Genomic DNA, 22,366 nt, shown 5'->3' with positions numbered 1-22,366 from the left:
AGGGTTTGGCTGCAAAGGAAAGACGGTGGTTACACTTCCGGGAAGAAAGGACACTTGTTTGGACAACCCTGTCTTGAGGTAAGAGGTGGACAAAGTCCCTACCCACTTGCTAGGAGACCCGACCCAATTATGTGCACCTGCTGTTGTCTGCCTTAGAGACCCCTCCTATACTCTCCACCTTAGCCCGAGGGCCATTTGGTCTTGCTGCACAGTTCAGAGCAAGTGTTCCTGTTCTACGAAGCCCTGGGTGAGCTCTTCTGCCCTGTTGTGACTCTCAGCCCCACCTAGATCTCTCCCATCTTTGTGGACACCATAGGAAAATGCTTTACTCCAGGAAGCCTAGATTGTATGCAGGACTTGGGGAGAGAGGGACTCTGGGATATCTGAGTATGAAACACGAGTTCGGACCTTAACTCTGCCTCTGGCCTTGGGCAAAGCCCTGAGCTGTGTGTATCCAAGGACTTATCTGTAAAATGGGGACAATAATGTCTTACCAGACTGACGTGGGGATTAAATGGGATCGTGCATAGGGTATCCCGTGGAAATGGCGGCCGTATTACAGGTTCGTTGCTTGCCACAGAGCTTGGTAACTATTGAATTCATGAACTCCTCCAGCTTCCCTTCTTCTGCCTTCACTTCACGTCCGTGCTTTAGGAGGGGGACAGTAAATGCGAACAAGAAGGATCTGGGACAGGGAGAACTGGGAGAGATCAGGGCTTTCTGACATCTCTGGACACTAGGCAGCTCCAGCGCGTCCTGAGCTTGCCTGGAGGCGGCACTGGCATCCTCTTAGCCCTGTGCCACCCACCTGTGCCACAACCCTAATCGGTCAGGTGAGGCAGCAAGTAGAGATGGGGTCCACCCCTGCTCTGTGGGCCCACCGACGCCCCCACCCCACCCCCAGGTGCACGCTGAATGCGGTATGGCGGGAGCGTAAGTGTGGAGAGGATGCTCAGGATGTGAATGAGCCAGTGGACGCGTGAATGGAGGTGGATGGAAGCGTGAAGTACAAGGCGGGGCTCCAGCTGGGTGACCTCGAGTGCAGACAGGCCGGGGCTCCCTCCCCTCTTCTCCCAGCCTCCCGCTCCTCTCCCCTCCCCGCGGAGGGCGCACAGCCTTCCCGAGCCCTCCCGAGCTACCGCCGGCACCAAAGCCGGGACCACGCAGCCACTGAGCGGACAGCGCCGCCTCAGGAGGGGGCTACCCCGCCGCGTCTCCAGCTCTGTACCAAGGCGAAGTCCCGCGAGCAAGGTCCAGGTATCAGCAACCGAGGATGCCCGGGGCCGGGAGCCAACAGGTGCGGGGTGTGGGGGACCCCCAGGACTGACATAGGGATTTCAGAGGCGCATCAGCAGGTGATGGAAGGAGCTGGAGTCTCTGGGGAAGTGGCGGGAGGGGGGGCGGTGACCTGGGGGCTGGGAGACTGCGCCACCACCCACTCCGCTCACCTCCGGGCGGTTCCCGCGTTCCCTTTGCACTTGCTGCCCCTTCTGGGAATCCTCCCAGACCCCCTAAGGAGCAGGGAGGTCCCTCTGGGAAACCGGCAGGCCAGTGTCTCTGCCCCTTCCCCTAGGGGTTTCCGGAGGACTGTCCATCCTCCTACACCATTCTGGGGTCGTCCCTACCCAGCCAAGGGAAGAAGGGGTCTGAGCAAGGGAGGAGGGAGCGGCCAGAGCCAGGCCGGATTTATGAATGGAGAGCGGCCTGCGCACCGGCTCAGCGACCCCTGGCGGCCGTCGGGAGCATCGCGGCCCCGGGGACTCCAGGAGACCTAGCGAGGGGTCTTGAAAAGCCTGTTTGGCGTGAGGATCCTTTCCTCTCTCCTAGGATGGTGCCCACCCGCACTCCCCTTCGCGGGTGTGTGCGCTCCCGCGAGGGTACAAGCACTGAGAAGGATTTGGCAGGTCTAGTGGGCGGGACCTAGGTCTTCAATATCTCCCTGAACCCTTTTTCCAACCCTTAATCGACTGACTCAAGAGAGAAAATATTTGCCCGTTGGGAATGGGTTTCCTTCCTAAATCTGTGGTGGCCGGAGGACTCAAACAGACCTGGACTGGCTTTGTGACCTTGAACAAGGGACTCAACCTCTCAGCTTCCCGTCTCTTCATCCACACAGCGGGGCTCACTAATAATGACGGCGGACGCTGACTGGAGGGCCGCCTTCTGGGTGTACCAGGCTCTAGGTGAGGTAGTTTCCAAACCTTAGAGCTCAGTCGTGGCGCTGGAAGGTAGGTGCCTTTAATACTCCGTTGGACCACTTGGGTGGGGAAACTGAGTCTGAATGAGGGAGGTAAGATGTCTAGCTCCACCATTCCCAGCCCGTGACTAAGAATAAAGAGACGGAAGGTAGACAAAGTCCCTAATGTCCCCTCCTTCCTTCCCTCCTTCGGTCCTTCTCTCCCTCAGGAAGTTTGGTCTGGGACCCCCAAAGACCCGAGTGCAAGACCAGGAGGGCCTTTGAAAGGACTGGGCTGAGGGCTTGTGGGAGTTTCTCTTCCTCCACGGAGTCCAGGATGCTCCTCAGCTGAAGTGGTTCCTAAACTCATGGAAACCTCAGCCACTCCTGGGGCCCAGCCCGGAGTCCCCACCAGCAGCAGGGAACCCTTCCATCTGCCTCCAGACTATGAGGATGAGTTCCTCCGCTACCTGTGGCGCGATTATCTCTACCCGAAGCAGTACGAGTGGGTTCTCATCGCAGCCTACGTGGCCGTGTTCCTCATAGCCTTGGTGGGCAATACCCTGGGTAGGTGTCTGTCTTCTTCTCAGGACTAGAGGGAGTCCTGGGCCTTCCTTTCAGACCCATCCCTGCTAGTGAGGTCAGGATGGGGGCTCGGTATCACAGCAGAGCCAGAATGGGTGTGGCTCTGCTAACTGGTGTCACCTCACCTTGCTGCTCTCTGCAGTCTGCCTGGCTGTGTGGCGGAACCACCACATGAGGACAGTCACCAACTACTTCATTGTCAACCTGTCCCTGGCAGATGTGCTGGTGACTGCCATCTGCCTGCCTGCCAGCCTGTTAGTGGACATCACTGAATCGTGGCTCTTCGGCCATGCTTTGTGCAAGGTCATTCCCTATCTCCAGGTTAGCTTTCCCATGGCCCTCGGCAGCCTCTACCCCATCTGTCCAAAACCTATGACCTTGGTGGCTCTCAGTAACCTTAAGGTTTGCTTTTCAGTCAAGTTACGGTGGCTTAGGACTCTTGTGGGTTCATTCAGACCACCAGGCTGGACAGTCAGGAACACAGACACGGCCCCACATACACACATAGACTTCCCCTCCTGGTGACAGGTACAAACTTGGACACACACACACACACACACACACACACGTTACTTCCAGGCCCACAGGCACATGCAGAGAGTAGACAGGAACCCACAGTGACACACCTCCCTTTACCGGGTCTGCTTCCTGACCCTAGTGGGGACCAAGAGATAGAATTCTCTATCTCTAGCCTCCTTCCCCAATGCTGAACACCAGGACGCCCAGATGGTATCAGTGGAATGGGAGGAGGGCTGGCCAGAGGCCACCACAGCCTCTCAGTAGCCCTTGGTCCTCTTCCTGCATCCTGGGGAACGGGACACTCCGGAGTCAATGCCTGCCTATACTACCAGCCGGTTCATCTGTGCCTTTCAGACCAAGAGAGCTTTCCCAACAGCATAGGGAATGGATGACCTTCCGGGGTGACAGAGATGCCTCATGGGCTTCACACTGCTGTAAGGTTTTCTGCCCAACTGATCCCCTCTGTGGAGGGAATCGTGTGTCACATCTCCTCACCTAAAGCATGGCACCTACCTCATAAGTTGTAAAAGTAGGGAAAGGAGGGATTGGAGAGATGGCTCAGGGGTTAAGAGCACTGGCTGCTCTTCCAGAGGCCTTGGGTTCAATTCCCAGCACCCATCTCACAACTGTCTGTAACTATAGTCCCAGGGGATCCAATAACCTCACACTGACATACATGCAGGCAAAACATCAATGTACATAAAAAAATAAATAAATTATTTAGAAAAAATAGGTAGAGGAACGTTTGCCACACAGAGTCTCATCATGTATGTCAGGTCTCCAGCTGGACATTTTCCATGCATGGTTTCATTTATTCTTACCAGCACCCTGCCAGATAGATGTATATTCCCATTCTGTAGATGAGGCTCAGAGAGGGTAAGTGACTTGCCCAAATTCACACAGCACAAAGGAGTGGAATCTGCACTGTTTTTGCTGCACTGGTAGCTCTGGGCTGTGAACTGCTCCCCCCCAACACCTCTGATGTTGTGTCCCCATGGGACAGGCTGTGTCGGTGTCGGTGGCAGTGCTGACTCTCAGCTTCATCGCCCTGGACCGCTGGTATGCCATCTGCCACCCACTGTTGTTCAAGAGCACAGCTCGACGTGCCCGTGGCTCCATCCTGGGCATCTGGGCTGTGTCGCTGGCTGTCATGGTGCCTCAGGCCGCTGTCATGGAGTGCAGCAGTGTGCTGCCCGAGCTAGCCAATCGCACCCGGCTCTTCTCTGTCTGTGATGAGCACTGGGCAGGTAATGGCACCTCTGGGGGTGTATACACCCAGAGCAGGGGACTCTGGGTGAGTACCCCCAGGGTAGGTATCTCCTCTAGTGTGGGCATCAGCTGGGGATCCCTCCAGGATCGCATTGCTAGACTGGGAAATTCTAGGTTCTCTCCCTACCCATGGTGCCTATGTGAAATTCAGTTGTCCCCAGGTCTTGCTTTGGTTCGTGTTGGGACAGGGTGGCATGCTGAGGCAGACCGGGACTCCCAGGGTGGACTTGACTCTTGCATCTTGCGACCCTACAGATGAACTCTACCCCAAGATCTATCACAGCTGTTTCTTCATTGTCACCTACCTGGCCCCACTGTGCCTCATGGCCATGGCCTATTTCCAGATCTTCCGCAAGCTCTGGGGCCGCCAGGTGAGGCTCATCTGCTGTTGCTGTCTGGGCCGGGAAGGGGAAGCTGTTTTTCTAAGGGAGTAGATGGTCCCTGACATTGGAACATATTATCCGCACTATGAATATAGCGAGGCCAGGCCCAGGGACATGGGGAGCTGGAGGCCCCGAAGTGACTTGCAGCCTCTTTTAATTAATCAATTACCTTCCAGGGCCTTGGCATATACTAGACAAGTGTTCCAGCACTGAAGAATATGCGCAGAGCCTTTCTCTGATCCAGGTTCCCTCTGTCCCTTTTTTTTTTTTTTTTTTTAAATGTTGAGGCAGGGTCTTGCTAAGTTGGCCTGACTAGACTGAACTTACAGTTCTCCTGCCTCAGTCTCCTGTGTAGCTAGAATTATAGAGCCAGCTTTAACCACCATATCTTATCCCCCTATCCCCAGCCCAAATATGTGAGAAAGCAGACCCTGAGAAGCAACACAATGTCCGTCCAAAGCACTCAACTAGCCAGCAGAAAAATCAGAGGTCAAAACCCAAGTCTGGGGCCCTACAGCTCGGCCTAGTATCAGAACCTTAACCCTTGCGGTTCCGGACTGCTTGCCCAGCTAGGTTTCGCACCCAGTGCCTTATAGCTAGCTAAGGAAAGAGGCGCTCTTGCCCACCCCTGAGTGTGACTGCCAAGGCCAGCCAGGCCAATTGGTTCCAGGCCTGACTCTCTCCTCATTGCATGGACCCTTAGTGGGGTTGCTGGGGTTGTGTTCATGGAAAGGTGGGTGCGAGGAGCCATTTGTACTGTGGCAGTAGGTCCTGGGTCAGTATCTAGACAGTGAGAGGGCACGGGTGACAGGCTGACTGGTCTCAATGACATTCTGGGATGTCATGTACCTTCTGCACAGTGCTAACCCATGCCTTGGCCCAGCAGGGCACTGGGTCGGGAGATGGGTGGGGAGATGCAGGCATACCCGGTTAGAGCCTTTCCTGGCTGGTCTACCTTAAGGAAGCAAAGGTTAGAGAAGTCACACAGCTCACGAATGAGTGAGCAGTCTCTAAACTCTAGTTTCTTGCCTTCTGGATCCATGCCTCTTGGTTGTGGGGTGGTTGCAAGGCATCTACCTAGGGGGATGGAGAACTGGTGTCCAGGCCTTGCCCGAGGCCCTCCTGATTCCCAGGGCTCCCCGAGGTGTGACGTGGACATCTCTTCATGACTCAGCTCTTCATCCTGTCCCAAGGACAGAGCTGCAGATCTCAGAAGGATGGGAGAGCAGTTAGGAGGGTGTCCAGACCCCATAGTGCGGCAGTTCCCTTGTATGTCCCCACCTTGTTTGCCAGGCCCTAGCCAAAGGGAGTGACTCTCTGAAGGAGTGACATCTACCTTTCCCTCATGTGTGTGTGTGTGTGTGTGTGTGTGTGTGTGTGTGTGTGTGTGTTGGCTAGATCCCTGGTACCACATCGGCCTTGGTGCGTAACTGGAAGCGGCCCTCGGAGCAACTGGAGGCTCAGCACCAGGGCCTGTGTACAGAGCCCCAGCCCCGGGCTCGAGCCTTCCTGGCGGAGGTGAAGCAGATGCGAGCTCGGAGGAAGACTGCTAAGATGCTGATGGTGGTCCTGCTGGTTTTCGCGCTCTGTTATCTGCCCATCAGTGTCCTCAATGTCCTTAAGAGGTGAGAATACATGGGGAGCACATGGGTAGAGGAGGGACTCCAGGGCCTGAGAAAGACTCACACGTCTCCACTCACACCTCTCCACCCTGGGTCAGGCAGTTACTCTGTTCTGTTTCCATCTTCTCCATCTGTGCATGGGGATATTGGGCTCTGCTCCAAGGGCAATTAGAAAATCCTTCCTCTGTGCACTCGGCTATCAAGTTCTAAGATGACTGGATTCTAAATGACAGACAAGAGCCCTGTCTTCATAGAGGCTGCATTCCAACGAGAAAGATGGCAGATCAATAGAAAAAGCAGTGTGTATTAGGCAGTGAGGGAGGTGAAGAAAAACGAAATTCCAAAAGAGAACAGAGTGATAATGGGGCTGGTGGGTTTGGTTTTGTCTCAGATACATTGTTGTCTTTGTTGTTGCTGTTGTTGTTGTTAAGGCTTCTCGGGGAAGCTGGGAGGTGTATGTCTGCAATCTCAGCACTTAGCAGGCCAAGGCAAGAGGATCATGAGTTCAAAGTCAGGAGCAAGCATCAGGGCTCTGGAGGAGAGCAGTTGAGGCAGGACACAAGGATGCAGCAGATGAGGAGTCATGAGTTGTTAGTGAAAGGTCATGGAGGACCAGCAGGGTCAGTCTGGGTTTGGCCATGTCTAGTCTTGTGTGATCTTGGGCATGAACTTCTCTAAGCCTCAGCTGCTTTAACGGGAAAAAAAATGGATGCTGTCCATGATGTGTTGTTTCTGTTAGGTGGCTTTGGGGGATCAGATAGCTGGAGTCTGAGCAGATCATTGGTTGCTGTCCCAAGGCCCATTCTAGTTATAATCTATGCATGGGTACCAAAACAAGTGGTCAAGATCTCAGACCAAGTGCCCCCAGAGGACAGCAGTGAGCAGTGGGGACCCCCCACCTCCCGTGTGCCCACCTGATCTGCTTCTCACCATCCTCCTTTCTGGTGTTAGAGTGTTCGGGATGTTCCGCCAAGCCAGCGACCGGGAAGCCGTCTATGCTTGCTTCACCTTCTCCCACTGGCTGGTGTACGCCAACAGTGCCGCCAACCCTATCATCTACAACTTCCTCAGTGGTAAGTAGACTACGGACATGATGACCGAGGGTGGCTATGGTCCCTGGGTCCATCACCAGCTGGTAGAAGAAGATACACCTGCTCTCAGGCTCTCTCTGGGAACCCATCACTCATACAAGGCCCCTCCCAGGAGCCATGATCTGAGCTCTGAACCACGGATGTACCCAGGGCAGAGTGTGTGATATACCTGCATGCCAGTGCCTATGAGGAAGGCCAGGGCCTGGACCCGCCCAGGGAGCATGTTCAGTGAGACTAGTTCCTCACTGACTGGTGCAGACATAGCAATCACTGTTCCTAGAAGGAACCAGACCTGAGGGAAGAGGACCCTGGAGGCCCTGACTGAGGGGAGATCATATAGTCTAGCTAAGGGACAAGGGGTAGCCATCAGCATCAGCCACAGCGTAGGGTGGCTTGACTACTCTTGGATCCATAAACCTGAAAGCAAACCCCCACTTTCTCTTCGGGGAGTCCAGCCCCCCTCAGCCCTATTCCTACCATGCTGTCCTATACCCTACTCCCACCCTGTCTCAGTGGGTCCCCTACCTTGGCTTAGCAGAAGTGAGTCACCGGACCTCAGCTCTGGGACAAGGCTTCGGAGGAGCCATCAAGATGACTGCCCAAGCGTGAACACACATCTTTCAAAAGTAGATGTTTGAGAAAGGGTCAGAGATCACTAGTGTTAACTCTCATTGGGACTCAAGAATTACTCAACCAGGCTGCCTGGCTGCTTCCCAGCTCAGAGGACTATTACAGAGGAGGAAAGACAGGCAGACACCCGGATGCCTACATCTTGTCTGGGTTGTGTTTGCTGAGCAACTACTGTGTGCTCTTCTCTGAACTGGATCCTAGAGAAGGGCAGGCTGGCAACACAGTAGGGGGTGGTTTGGTTTCAAGAAAACCTGTCCCCTGGCATAAACACAGGAGCTGAATACAGTGCGGAGCAGCCCCTCTTCTCCTACGTCACCCTCGCCTTTGAGAGCCAGGCTTGGGGTTAGATTCCCAGGTTCAACTTCTGGCTGGGTGGCCTTGGGCATAGTCTTCTGCGCCTCCCATCTGTGATGTGAAACACATCCTTGCAAGGTGTAAGGATGTTCCTGGGTGGGGAGGAAGGGGTGGAATCTGAGGGACTGGTGCAGTGTGACCGTCACCTGCAAGGCCTGCTGCTTTCATCTCCACACCATCGGGCAGAGCTGGGGGAGGCCAGGGATAGTATGAACTCTGAGCTCCCCCCCCCCACTCACACACACACTCACACACACACTCACACACACACATACTCACACACACATACTCACACACACATTCACATACACTCACACACACTCATACACTCTCACACTCATACACACGCACTCACACTCACACACACACACTCTCTCACACACACATGCACTCACACACTCTCTTACACACACTCACACACTCTCTCACACACTTACATATACACACACTCTCATATACACAAACACTCACACACACTCTCTTACATACACACTCTCACACACACACTCACACCCTTACATACACACACTCATACACTCTCATACACACACTCACACACACATTCACACACACACACACACACACACACACACGCATGCACGCATGCACGCACGCACGCACGCACGCACGCACGCACGTCATGGAGGCACACAGGTGAGGCCCTGAGCCAGACACCATGCCTGAGCCAGGCACCAGGCTTCTTGCCAGAGTGCAGTCAAGGAATCAAGACAATTGCATTTTGCTCTAGGAACCAACTGGGGCCCTTGTGTCCTCTCTGCTGGCAGGGCAGAGGTAGCCTTGGGCTCTCCCTCCCAGCTCTACCCCTTCCTCTGGGTCCACCAGGCAGCTCTCGCTGGAGTTGTGTTCCTTGAGCTCAAACCCCTTCCTGCTACATTTGTCCCCTTACGGCTGTGTCTTTTGTCTCCCAACCAAGGCAAATTCCGGGAGCAGTTCAAGGCTGCCTTCTCCTGCTGCCTGCCTGGTCTGGGTCCCGGCTCCTCGGCCAGACACAAGTCCTTGTCCTTGCAGAGCCGCTGCTCCGTCTCCAAAGTCTCTGAGCATGTTGTGCTAACCACCGTCACTACTGTGCTGTCCTGAATGGGCTGGCCCGGGCTCTGGGAGGCCTGATCCTTTGCCTGGGATCTGCCCCAGCACTCACGGGAAGACTGCTCAATGAGAGGCTGTGATTCCAGTTCTGGCTTTCTGCCTGAATGACTCTGCCAGAGTCATTCCCCTTCTGAGATTGTGTCCTCTAAGCTGGGTGGATAGGGGCTTAAGCATGCTCAAGAAAGCAGAGAGCGTGTTGTAAACCATCTACTGCTGTGGAAGTGGTTACTGTCGCCCCTGTCTCATATGGCTATACCCTACAGTGTCACTTCACCCTATCAGAGCTTGGCGTTCCCAAAGACCTGTCTCCTACTCAATTATAGGCCTTCCCCAGGTGGAGTCTGCTCCAAAGGTCCCCACAGGCATATTCACCTGGCCTGAAGGCCACCAGACGCCTGGACTGCACATGGCCAGCTGCACCAATGTGTTCCTGTGAACTAATTTGGGTTCAGCCCTTCTCAGTGAGCTCTGAAGCACGGTCCACCCTCTCCAGGGGTGGACTGCACGAAGCACAGGCTGGATCTCGTTGGCACTGTAGAGTGCTTAAATACTCTCCATGTGGCCGTTCGGCATGGAGGCCAGCAGCCCGTAGCAACTGTAATTAAAAGCCTGGCACTGAATGTTCCCTTTCTTTGTCATTACACAAAATCCGTGCTGCTCAGGTTAGTAGCGGGAGGTGGGGCAGCTGGGGAATGACAAGAGAAGTCTCTGGAATGGGATTATCTGCGAAACCCCACCCCCACCCCAGATGGACTGACTGTGGGCTATGCTGCCTCTGGTAGTGCCCAGCCTCTGATGCCCAGGACTCTGATCTCTGACACACTTTCCTTTCCCTGCCCATGGCCTCTGGACTGGAAGGTAAGGAGGTAGGGAGGTAGGGTAGGCAGAGGGTTGAGAGATTTACTGTCTGTAGCCTTCTTGGAAATCAGGGCTCCGTTTATTTTCTATGAACTCACAGAATACAAAGAGAGCGCCGTGGACTTAGCCAGCCATGCTCCGGCTTCCACTGAGCTGATTACAAGGCTGCCCAAAACACCCCAATATTTGTTGCCAGAGCAGAAGGTGAGCTCATTTTAGAGTACCACTCTGCTACAAGGAGCAGGGAACATCTGGCTGAGGCCACTGGGGGTGAGCACAGCAGCAGGTGTTAACAGATCACCAGTCAGGAAGTGGGGCTGGGCCCAAGGAGTACCTAGACATCATGGCCCCTTGTAGGCATGTTCTCTTGTTCAGATCAGGTGTAGGTGTTAACTAGCTCCTCTGCTTTACAGAATCATCAGCCCAGCAGCCATAGCAGGGGTGAGCACTTCTGACCACTCTGTGCTCCCACTGCTCTTGGGATCCAAATCAAATGTGTAAGGCAAGTCTGGAAGTGCAGTGTGTTTGAAAAAGGCATGAGGGCTGGATCCCACAGGTCTTGAGCTCTCAGGGAAAAAAGTAAATTGTGATTGACACCACTCTCAAGATGGGTTTGGGGGCGAGAAGTGTAGCTAGGTGGTAGAGTACTTGTCTAACATATGAGGCGTTGGTTCCATCCCCAACACCACATAAAAAGCAAGTTATGATTTCCAGTGGACATGTGAATCTGCAGGAGCAGCGCTGACAGCGGCTTCCTGTAGGGGGCGCAGCACTGTTACTCTGCTGGTGGAAGGCAGCACAGGGGTGAGCCTCACACTTCTCCTTAGGGAGCTCTCGGATGCACTCAAACACACCCTGGGGAGGTAGCCGAGATGCCAGGGAGTGATGCTCAGGGATGGGCATCTGACAAGCTCAGGGCTATCTGGTGTACAAGAGAACCTGGGCTGGGGAATGGCAGATAAGCCCGGGGCAGATAATTCCACCTGGTGGCTGAGAGAAGTTGGGGCGGGGCTGGGGAGAGTCGGGGAGAGTCGGTAGTAGGCTCAACTGTCCAGAAGAACGGCATGCAGAAAGGAGGAAGTTGTTCTGGCCAGCCCAAGAGAGAAAATGAAGGCCAGGGGACGGTGTTTCCAAAACTGTAGGTTAGAACAGGAAGACACTTCTGCCAGCTGAAGATAGAACAGGCAACCTGCAACTTCCCACCTCCCTTTTCTTTTGGTTACTGGAGGCTGACAAATGGAGGCTGGAGTCCTCGGGGGTCTAAAGAGAGGCCCCCTCCAGAAATGAAGGGGCTGGCCTCTAGGATCTGGACTATTGATTCTGGGACTACAGAGCCACAGAGGCCCAGAGGAGCTGAAATGGCTGAGCCTGACAGGCCTGCTGCCCTCTGTGACCTGGAAAAGTCCCAGGCGCTCCCCACCTCCACCCTGCAGGAAGGACGGCTCTGCTGAAGGCCTCCAAGCCCCAGAGCTCTTATCTCCATCTCCCAAAGCCAGAGGATAATCACACCATTATCTGTGATAAGGCCCCCCTAGCAAACTAGAATGTCTGGTGTCTTCGGCTTTTGATTGAAATTCTGTCAGCTCATTACAGACACAGTGCAGACTGAGTATCATGCTGATCTAGAAATGCAACTGGCAGGTACTGGTGTCTGTGCTTAATAAAGTAGGGGGAGAGTTATAACTTCATAAATGGAGTTTGTCTGGGAGATGAAACTCAGGTCTAAGATAATAAAAGGACCACGCTGGGAGAGGTCTGGGGTGGCTGCTTTCAGCCAGAATGGCAGCCCTAAAACTTTAAGAAACTCAGGCAGCCTTTTGGGCAGATCCTAGACACAGAAGAACCTGGCAAGGCTGTGACTTCACCTTGACACACAGGACGGTCACTAAGGCCCTAACACGGCTTCTTCCACATGGCTTGTAAGCAGCTGATCCTTCCATAGTGAGGGAGTGGATGGACGGATGGACACGGACACACAGCTAAGTCACGGTGGGAAACATGGGACTGCAGAGTCTTTCTTTTATTGATGCTTATAGTTTCCTGGACTTTTGGCCCCAAATGGGAAAAAAAAAAAAAAAAGAAAGCAAATTACAGACAATATTGGCAGTAGGATGTGACAATGTCCCTGGGGAGGGAAGCTGAGTGGAATGTGGTAAGCCAGTGAGGGGTCTGAGTTTTGGAGGTCCTGGGCCTCATCAAATACGGCCGAGGTGGCAGAATGTCCAAGCTCCTTGTGTAGGCAAAGCCTCAGGAAAATTAAGGTTAACGTACAAGGATTGAGGGAGCTGAGGAATCCTAGCAAACCTCCCTCACGCTCAGTCTGATTCCACTGTATAGAAACTGGGCTCGTCTGACCTGGTGGTCTCCGTGAGGATGACAGGTCGACCAGCCAATGAGCACTTAGCACTAGCATCAGGGAGCAGAGGGGAAAAGCCGGAGGCCAGGACAGCTGGCCAGACATTAACTCCATTGCTACTCTAGGGCCCCTACTCCAAGGCTATGCCACTCCACGGCCCAGGATAGTCACGCTCTGTCCCTTCCTAGCTCAGGCTAAGAAACACTTTTTGCTAGGAGAGAAGGAAAGGAGAGGCCCACATCCCCTGGCATGCTCCACTCCCTTTAGGGAGGCTGGGTCATAGCATCCTTGAAGCCGTCATGGTGACAAAGTCCTCAAAGCTGAGCCGGATGCTGCCCTGTACGGCGGTGTCCTTCTCCCGGAAGGCCTCAGTCAACACCTGCAGTTGGGTACACACCTTGATGAAGCAGTCAAGCTGCATGGCGGGAATGGCAGATCTCGGGCAATACCGGGAAACCAGGAGCTGCGTGAACTGAGGGCTCAGGTTGTAGCCCATCTGGGACAGCGCTGGAGAGGAAGGGCACAGGAAGAGACCTGATGTGAGCACTTCATAGGAACCGGAGCACTAGAGCACAGCAGATCAGAGGTTCTGGGGAGATCAGCTCAGAAAGATGAGAACAGAGAAGTCTTGGGGAGCCAGTCAGATGTCAGGAGCACAGGAGCTTTCTTTGTATGTGCTCCACCTCCCATCTCGTCACTCTCAAGGCTCATGAGACCCCAGAGAAGCCAGTGGTCTACCCGTGACCATCTGATGCATTTGTGCTAGAGAAGGAAGCGTGCGCCACTAACCACCCAATGAGGCCGACAATGGAGAGAGCAGCTCAGCACAAGGGTCTCAGCTGTTCTGGAGGCAGGCGGTTCTTGGTTCCCCGCTTACCTCACTAGCCCCTTATTGACATCCATGTGGGGATGATGCTTAACCCATGCTCTAGTAAGGATTAAAGGCAGTCATGATGGCACTTGGCGCAGTGCCTCACACACTGTCTTGTTTTAAATAAAAGTCACGTCCCCATATGAGGCCACAGTCCGTGTGCCACTTCCTGTCTCCACAGAGATGCCTCCTGCCTTTTCGCATCCCTTGCCTGCCCAGAAGCCATCTGAGCGTCCTGCACTGTGAGCCCCTGAGCAAGGAACTAAAGTGGCTTCAGTTTTGCCACTTGTAAAAGGGATCCTTCACCAATCTGTGTGGAATGGCAAATAGGCCTGAGCCCTCGGGAAGATGAATTTCAGGAACCCATTGCAATGCGTATCACAGTGCCTGGGGCATGGCAGACATTAAGTGCTAATTTTGTTGTTGCTATAATTTCACCAACATCCATGAAAGAAGCTGGCGAGGTAGCATTCAGTACTGGTTACCCTTCCCTTCTAGCAGGGGAAGACATTGCGTGCTCATCCCCAACCAGACTTTTGTCTGAATGAACTGCATAGCCTGGACAAAGGACCTGGACTCTCTGGACAGCCCTTTCCCCACTAAGATGAAAAGATTCCTCACTGGGTGTTCACAGCCACATTATCCATCTGTCCTTGTAACCTACTGGCCTTAGTTCAGGCTGCAGGCTTGACCTCTAGAGTCAGATTGGAACCAGATGTGGCACTGTGGCCCCAGGTCCTCTCACCCACTGGCAGCTCTCAGAAGGCTCTGGGTTTGAGTTGAAGAGAAATGGCCTCTGGCCACATGACAACAGAAGTGAGCTCTGAAGCAGAACTCTCTCCATGCGCATGCTGGGACAAGAGAGAGCGGCACTGCTCTCCAAGGTCCCATCTCTCCCATGCCAGAGGGACTGTTCCACTCAGCACTGTCTGGAGTCCTGCCACCAGGAAGGCCAGCACTGATTTAGACTGGTGTTGTCTGACTCCGGAGCTTGGCTCAAGGCCCCATCCAGGTTCAGAACAGTGGGATGGGTGGTAAGGCAGGCATGGGCACCGACAGGGAAACCCTTCGAGGTGTTCTAAGAAAAGAAGAGGAGTCTAGCTGGGCCACAGGCACCACCCACGGGGCTTTTACCTTGCTGCAGCTCTGTGGAGCTAATGGAGCCCGAGCGGTCCCGGTCATACTGCTGAAAGAGGTTCCTCCACTGCTGGAGGAATTTCCATAAGGCTGAGAAGCCGACGACATCAATTCGGCCAGACTTGGTCTTGTCAAACATGTCTGAGTGGAAGGAGGGGAGGGAGGAAGGAAGGTTTCAAGACTGAGGATCAAGGGACCACTGAGGCAGCCCATCTCCCAGGCTGAAGCAAAGCCCTGTGCCTGAGTCACGGGACCAACTGCAGCACCACCCCCCCCCCCCCCCCCCCCCCCCCCACCTCAGGCCACTCAACCCTGTTCCATCCAGATTCTGCAGGGCTGGTGGCTTAGCTCCAAGCCTTGGACCCATGCTGGCCCCCCTTGCCTGTAGTCTCTTACCAGGAGGGGGAGAGTCTACCTGCAGAATGGGAAACTGGACCAGCCTGTAACTTAGCAACCTAGAACTTGAGGATGGTCCGAGTAAAGGAGAGCATCCTGAGCTAGCGTTCTCTTCAGACTGAGTACTTGCACACGTCTGCCAACCGTCAGGCAGTTTTGACCCCACTCAAGCCTGCAGGCTTGAAGAACTGCGTGTGAAACTCACTTATCATCATGAGGCATGTCTCATCATTGAATGAAGACCAGTTGGAGTTGACTAGGGCCTGCTTCAGCTCCCTGAGGGAGATATAGCCACTGTGATCGGCATCCACGGATTGGAACCAGGAGTAGGCCTCAGGATCCACATTGGAGGGGACCCCACCTGGAGAAAGGGATATGAACCATGTCAGTCAGACCCAGGTGGAAGAAATGCTGGCGAGCCACTCTGAGAACCTCCTCTGGCCACAGGTTTTCCCTTATGTTCTAGTTAGCTTTAATCGCCAACTTGATCCAGCCTGGAGTCATTGAGAAACGAGCCCAACTAAAGGGCTGAATTGCCCAGTCAGACTGGCCTGCGGGACACCATCATGATTGTTAACTGACGTAGGAGAGTCCAATCCGTGGGTGGCACCATTCCCTGGGTAGGTGGTCCTGGGCTGTTTAAGATCATTCAGCAAGTGTAAGCCTGCAAGGGAGCCAGCAAACTGTTCCTCCGTGGTTCCTGCTTCCAGTTGTCGCCCTGACTCCTCTCAGTGATGAACTGCAGCCTGTAAGCTCAAGTAGACCTCCTCCTCCCCTAGTCAGAGTTTTATCACAGCAACAAAAAGCAACCTCAAATGCCCACCCACAAGGTCTCATGATCCATCCTCTGTGCCCTTCTGGGGGAGGCACAGATGATTTCTACAGCACAGGCCTGCAGCACTTTGTGTATTATCCCAATACCTTCTCTACTCGATTTACACCCCGCCCCCAATACAGTAAGAAATCTCTGTAAATGGCCTAAAGGGCCAAGAAAAGCAGAGTCAGGCTGTCTTAGTGAAGCAGGGTCGACAGGCCACACAAAGGGTTTTTTTTCACACAAGAAGGTACTGGAAATGGGCATGAGCAGTGTGGAGGGCAGACCCAGAGGAGAGGCCAGAAGGAAAGGTTGCCTGACTGAAGGTTTAGTATAGGAAGCCCAGGCAGGTTTGCCCACTTACAACAGTGCACTGGTTAGTGTTTGCTGTCGACTTGAGGCACCTGAGTAGAGGGGCCTCAAATGAGGACTGCCCAGACCAGAGCTAAGAAATAGGTCAGTGGAGAAAAACAAAGGACACACTTAGTGTGACCACAAGTGGTGAGAGCAGACTGCCTGCGAGGCTGGTGCCTCCAACCCTGCAGCGCAGCATCTGAGGGCCCAGGAAAATGCGCCACCATACACGGTCTGAGAATCAGCTTTTGCAGTGGACAGTAGGGACAGGGAGGGTCTCATGAAGCCAGGCCCAGAAACTCTTTTTTTTCTGGATAAACTTTTTTGAAAGTGTAGGGTGGGAGAGAAGTCAGACTGCCTTTCTGAAACTAGGCTCACTTTCTGGAATTCCATGGGCAGTAGGTTTCTTGAAGCCCTGGGCCCATTTTATAGTCCTGGTTTTTGGGCGAGAGATTGACTTTAGCCTGTGGGCATGTCTGTGGGACACTGTCGTATTCTTGGTTGATATAGAAGCCCACTGTGGGCAGGACCGTCCCTGGGCAGGTGAGCCTGTGCTGAATGGAAAAGCTAGCTGAGCACGGGGCGAGGCGTAAGGTCTAAGCAGTGCCAGCTCTGCTCCTTGGTTTCTGCTTTAAGCTTCCTGCCTTGGTTCCTGTCAACAACGGACCAGACAAACCTTTCCTCCCTCTAAGCTGCTTTTGGTCATGGCATCCGTCACAGCAGAAACCAAACTGAGCAAGCAGGGCTGCTGGGGAAGGACAGCCACCATCACTGGCAGCCAGTTTCACACAGAAGAGCTCGGCTTTAGAGTCAAGTCCTGACTGGCTTCTACTAGTTGTGTAATTTCAGGTCAGATAAGTAATCTCTTTGAATGCCAGCTTCCATATTTATAACATGAGCCATGTCCTAGGGCAGCCGGAACAAATTACATGAGACAACAGCAAAACAAAGTCCGCAGCACAGGCTGGAATGTGGGAGGGGAGAGACGGTTTCAGAGGAGGGTATTTCAGCTGTATTTGAGGAACGAGGGCCTGTGGAGGAAGGGGAAGGTGGCAAAGGCTCAGGATGTGTTTACAGTACTGTGAGCAATCTCTGCTGGATGGAAGGCAAGGGCTGATGGCAAGTGGATAAGCTAGAAGGCCCTTTGGGATCTTCCTGCAGGCAGCAGAGCACCTCTGATGGGCAGCTCTGCGCTTTACAGTAACTGTCCTCACCCTGGAGGTGGAATTTCCCAGGACTTTAAGGCTAGTGGTGCACACATCAGGAGCATCAGTACCACTCCCACTGCTGCTAGCCACCCTGGACTCCAGCAATGTAGCCACTGAGAGGAAGCAGCAAAGAGGGAGGCTGAGCATGTGACCCAGGCCCCGCCTTCTTCCCCCCCAATGCAGCCAATGAGAGGAAGCAGCAAAGAGGGAGGTTGAGCATGTGATCCAGGCCCCCCCTCTTCCTTCCCTGCCCAAGAGATTACTGCCTCTTGGGCGCTGGGGGCGAGGGTGTCAGGCCTCAGAGTCAGGGCTCCTTATCCTCTGACTGTCTATGAGCTCAGACACAATGTTTTGGAGGATGTGAAAATCCAGTGCAGAGCTTCTGAGCTGAAAGCTAACAGCCAGAGCTTGGCTCTGAGAAGATAAATGCCACTGGCTGGCAGTGCTCAGAACCCCAGAGGTTTGGGCATCTCCCCTGGGGCTACCTGCCTGCGTACATCCACTCAGGTGCAGCTTGCTTCCTAAGTACAACATTCCCTAGAGCCTCCTCTCATGGGCCCAGGCGGTTCCAGGCCGCCTAGCTGGTGCTCAGCCTCCTGAGAATAGCCACTCTGGGAAGGAGCTCACTAAAGTGAATCCCAGGAAAGCAAGGACAGGCACCTGCTTCCCCCACCCTCTCTTCAATCTCTGCCCTCCTTGTCTTGTGCACATCTCCCCTCCAGCCTGCATCTTCCTTCCCTTCCCTTCCACCCTGTGGTTTCCACAGCTACCACCATATTAAATTCCAATACTACTCAACCATATAACAAGTCCTCTCATAGAATGCTGTCTATCCATCAAACCCAGACACTATGCCTAGTATTAAGCTGCAGCTTCAAATTTAATACAGCCTGTGATGTTGTAGCACTGTCCCTATTTTACAGAGGTGGACAATGAGGTGTAAAGAGGCAATCAGGTCAGTAAGCGTCTGACCTTTAAAGCTAAGCTTTCACCGGGCAGTGGTGGTGCATGCCTTTAATCCCAGCATTTGGGAGGCAGAGGCAGGTGGATTTCTGAGTTTGAGGCCAGCCTGGTCTACAGAGTGAGTTCCAGGATAGCCAGGGCTACACAGAGAAACCCTGTCTCAAACAAAACAAACAAAAAAAAACAACAACAAAAAAAAGCTAAGCTTTCATTAATGACACCATCTTTTCTTCCTACAGATGAGGTTAGCCCCCCTCCCTTAGTAATGGAGTTTCTTCTCTTGTGGACTACAATGCTGTGGCCAGGCATCTCCTGAGCTCCCTTCCCAGTCCAAGCACTGTACGGCCCCGCCCACTGCCTGGTAGCCTAGGGATCTCCCTATAAGAAGCGCACCATCTCCTCCTTAGGGTCAGCCTTGACAGTGAGATGTGCTTCAGGGAAAGACCATGAGTGGGTGAGACATCAGTCCTCTGAGAAGAGCCTTACGAGGTACTGTCCAGCCCTGCTAGCTTCTTACTCTTTCTCTACCCTAAGGACGTGTCCTCCAAATGGAAAGCTCCTTCAGCACCGATCCGAGGGTGAAAAGACACCTGAAGCAGAAACTCAGCTGCTGACACACAGCGAGAGTGAACACACAATACAATGCTTGTTGAAAGTCAAGAGGACTTTAGAGATGTTACCCCAAAAAGCTAACTGATGAACTTCTCATTCTGCCAGTAGAGACAGAGCAGGAAGCCAGGGGCTATGGAGTCAGAGACCAGGATCCTCGCACATCTACAGGAAGGATAAGGATGGGATGTGGATTGCTTAGACCAGGTCCGAGGTTCTAGGACTGGCTCTGGAGCTGGAGAGTCTACTTACCCTGCCCATAAGGTCCAGGCTGCTGGGAACTGTAGGGAGCCCCTGGAGGAAGCTGACCATAGGGAGCCCCTGGAGGCACACCCCCATATGGTCCGCTTGGAGTTCCAGAGGGGATTCCTCCAGCACTGGGGTATCCATAGGGTCCTCCAGGGGCAGGAGCTCCGTAACCACCACCAGGGGGGAGTCCACTGCCATACTGGCCCCCACCATGGGGAGGGCCAGGATAATAGCCCCCGGGGGGTGGTCCTGCGGCTCCTGGGTAACTCTGCAGGAAGAACAGACAGAAGCAGGATGACGAGCGAAACCACAGCATAGCACTTTACAGCTACAGAGCACCCCACTGCCGTCCTTCTGACTGATTCTACAGGTGAAGCTGCACTTTCAGCTCTTTGCTTAGGTAGCCTTGAGGCTTCCAGGGAGGCTGCCAGTTACTCAAGGTCATGCCAAAGGCATACAGAGTCTAGGTAGGAATTTCATCCTCCTGACTCCTCTCTCCTGCATGTCAAAGGTCCTACAAGGTCTGGGATCACTCCTAGCTTGTGGCATTATCCCTAGCATTCAGTATACAATGGATGCTCAGTAAATACTTATCAAAAAGAACACTCAGCCTTTGGGACTTCCACCTCTACCCGCAGAACTCAAAGCACAAGTACAGTCTCTGCCACACAGCCCTGGCCCTCACCAGTCACCATGATGAAACCACAGCACGGACCCTGCATGGCAGCCCGTCCTTGCCTTCATTAGCTGAAGATGATGCATGAATATTCCCTATCCTCATGTCTCTGAGGCAGGCAGAGAGCCTATCCCCAGGGTAGGAGGGACAATGACCAAACATCACAGTTCAGGTTTGTCCCCTAATAACTCATGTCACTAATGCATTAAGGAAGGGGAATGGAATGGCTTCCTCTTGGAGTGGTTAAACAAGGTAACAACCCAAATATGAATCCTCCACTCTCTCCCTCTGCCTTTTGTGAGACCCCAACAAAGAACGGTGTATTAAAAACAGGATGTGTACTTTTTGGAGAAAGTACACACGGAAGTAATGGAACTATAGAGTCCTTATAGGACGGAATGAAAGGAGTTTTGTTGCCTCCCAAAAGAAATTCTTCTGTGGCTTGTGAAAGGAAGTTGAAATTATTTTGAGATACAGAAGGATAAGAAAATATCAAGGGCTTGTCCAATGAGCTCTGGGTCTGTGCTGTTAAGTAAGAGTCCCTCTGCAGGAGAGATGGATGGCTCAGTAGTTAAGAGCACTGATTGCTTATCTCTTCCAGAGGACATGGGTTCAATTCCCAGTACCCACATGGCAGCTCAACTCTAAGATCTGACCCCCTCACACAGACAAAATGCCAATGCACATAAAATAAAAATAAATTATTAAAAAAATAAAGAAACAACTATCCAAAAATAGCTAAAACCAGTTAATGACTGATGGGAAACAGGAGTGTTTAAGATAGACTGACAGAGAAGGGTAAATCTGAGCATCGATGGGAACACCACCTTTGCTCCTGGACTCAAACCATGCTGTAACTAGCATGGAACAGCTAGCGGAACTCAGCTGGAGCAAGCTGTAAATGAACAAAAATGTCTAGTAAGTTTGTACTTCTTTAAAAACAGATTTATATCTTTATAGAGTAGGCGAGTGGTGCCAAGGACCAGCCTGGACTTGGGAGAGGGACCTGAGGAAGGGGTGTGTGGGAATGGCAGAAGAACTACAGAGTCAATGATGGGTGCAGGCTGACAGCTCTGTGTTCTGCTCTTTCATGCAGACCAAAGACCAGTCTTTTTGTTTGTATAAGCTACTTCCTTTGGAATTGCATAGCAGTTCTACCATTTATCCCAGGTTCTCTTTTGATTATCCTACTAATCAGCATTTTATGACCTTAGTCCCTTGACACTTAGATAAAGACAGCAAGTACATGTTTTCTAAGCACAGCAAGTCCTATGTGCTCCACTGGGCACAATGTTTGTGGTTGCCAAGTCTAGACATAGAGACTATTTTTATGTGATAGAGTTAGCTTTCTGTTTTCCAACTCTTTCACTGTCTAAGCTTGGCCGACCTAGAACAGACTTTGAACTTAGAGATGGCTCTGGATGGTTCTGTCTCCTGAATGCTGGGCATGTACTACCATGCCTGGACCTAAACTTTTCTTTACCTAGAACTTGCTCTGTCCCAGGCTACCCTTGAACTCAGAAATCTGCTTGCCTTTGTCTCCTAGATTAAAGGTGTATAGCACCATTCCTGGGCCTGAGCTTTTCATGACCACTCTTCCTAAAGATCCAGAACAAAAGCCTGTGTCTTCCAGCCCCAAGATCTAGATCACAGTGTACCCTCCATTTCTGGGTTGTAGTTCATTCCAGAATAAAAGCCCAAAATATTTCTTATTCAACTGCAAACACAAACAATAAACTTAGTCTGGTGAAATCTTGCCCTGAGATCACCTCTTCCTAAATCTCTTTATCTCCTTGAACACAGGAACAGCTCCATTTTACTTCCTGGTGCACTTTTATTACTTAAACTATAAATTTTTTATTTAGTTTAGTGAGTTGTGCTGATATAAGCATTAAGGCTCCTTTTTATAATTCTTAGATGAATATCTGGATCAAATTTAATTGCTGATGGCTTCTGTGGAGAAGACCACCATCTTCCCACTAATATCATATAACCATCTACCTGAGCCGTATTTCTAATTGTTCCTTTCTTCTTAGCTAGGTTTTGGTCATCTATTAATCACATCTCCTTCCTTAACATCTTCCTGACTGACTCATTAGTGCAGCTAACTGTTCTTTCAGGTCCATGGAGCCCATCACA

The 22,366-nt window shown here is 52.6% G+C and overlaps 2 protein-coding genes across 2 annotated transcripts in view; one reads left to right on the top strand and one right to left on the bottom strand.

Annotated features, from left to right (window-relative positions):
• Nucleotides 1–1,158: 1,158 nt before the first annotated feature.
• On the top strand, nucleotides 1,159–10,356 carry Hcrtr1 (hypocretin receptor 1). Its single transcript, XM_031376909.1, has 9 exons — nucleotides 1,159–1,297; nucleotides 2,117–2,228; nucleotides 2,407–2,743; nucleotides 2,904–3,082; nucleotides 4,284–4,527; nucleotides 4,805–4,920; nucleotides 6,331–6,557; nucleotides 7,506–7,627; nucleotides 9,564–10,356. The coding sequence occupies exons 3-9, from the start codon at nucleotides 2,545–2,547 to the stop codon at nucleotides 9,725–9,727; spliced, it is 1,251 nt and encodes a 416-aa protein (XP_031232769.1). The 5' UTR covers nucleotides 1,159–1,297; nucleotides 2,117–2,228; nucleotides 2,407–2,544; the 3' UTR covers nucleotides 9,728–10,356.
• A 2,222-nt stretch (nucleotides 10,357–12,578) lies between these two features.
• The window catches only part of Pef1 (penta-EF-hand domain containing 1), a 24,817-nt gene continuing 15,029 nt past the window's right edge, over nucleotides 12,579–22,366 (bottom strand). Inside the window, exons 2-5 of the mRNA XM_031378820.1 lie at nucleotides 19,555–19,819; nucleotides 15,560–15,715; nucleotides 14,956–15,099; nucleotides 12,579–13,457 (exon numbers count right to left, since the gene is read on the bottom strand). Of these exons, the coding sequence (XP_031234680.1) occupies nucleotides 13,228–13,457; nucleotides 14,956–15,099; nucleotides 15,560–15,715; nucleotides 19,555–19,819 (795 nt within the window). The 3' untranslated portion in view covers nucleotides 12,579–13,227. The remainder of the gene's footprint in view (nucleotides 13,458–14,955; nucleotides 15,100–15,559; nucleotides 15,716–19,554; nucleotides 19,820–22,366) is intronic.

This window comes from Mastomys coucha, unplaced genomic scaffold (genome assembly GCF_008632895.1).
Source record: "Mastomys coucha isolate ucsf_1 unplaced genomic scaffold, UCSF_Mcou_1 pScaffold18, whole genome shotgun sequence".
Classification (NCBI taxonomy): Eukaryota; Metazoa; Chordata; class Mammalia; order Rodentia; family Muridae; genus Mastomys; species Mastomys coucha.
Note: the sequence above shows the minus strand (reverse complement) of the source record. Positions and strands in the feature narration are given on the sequence as shown.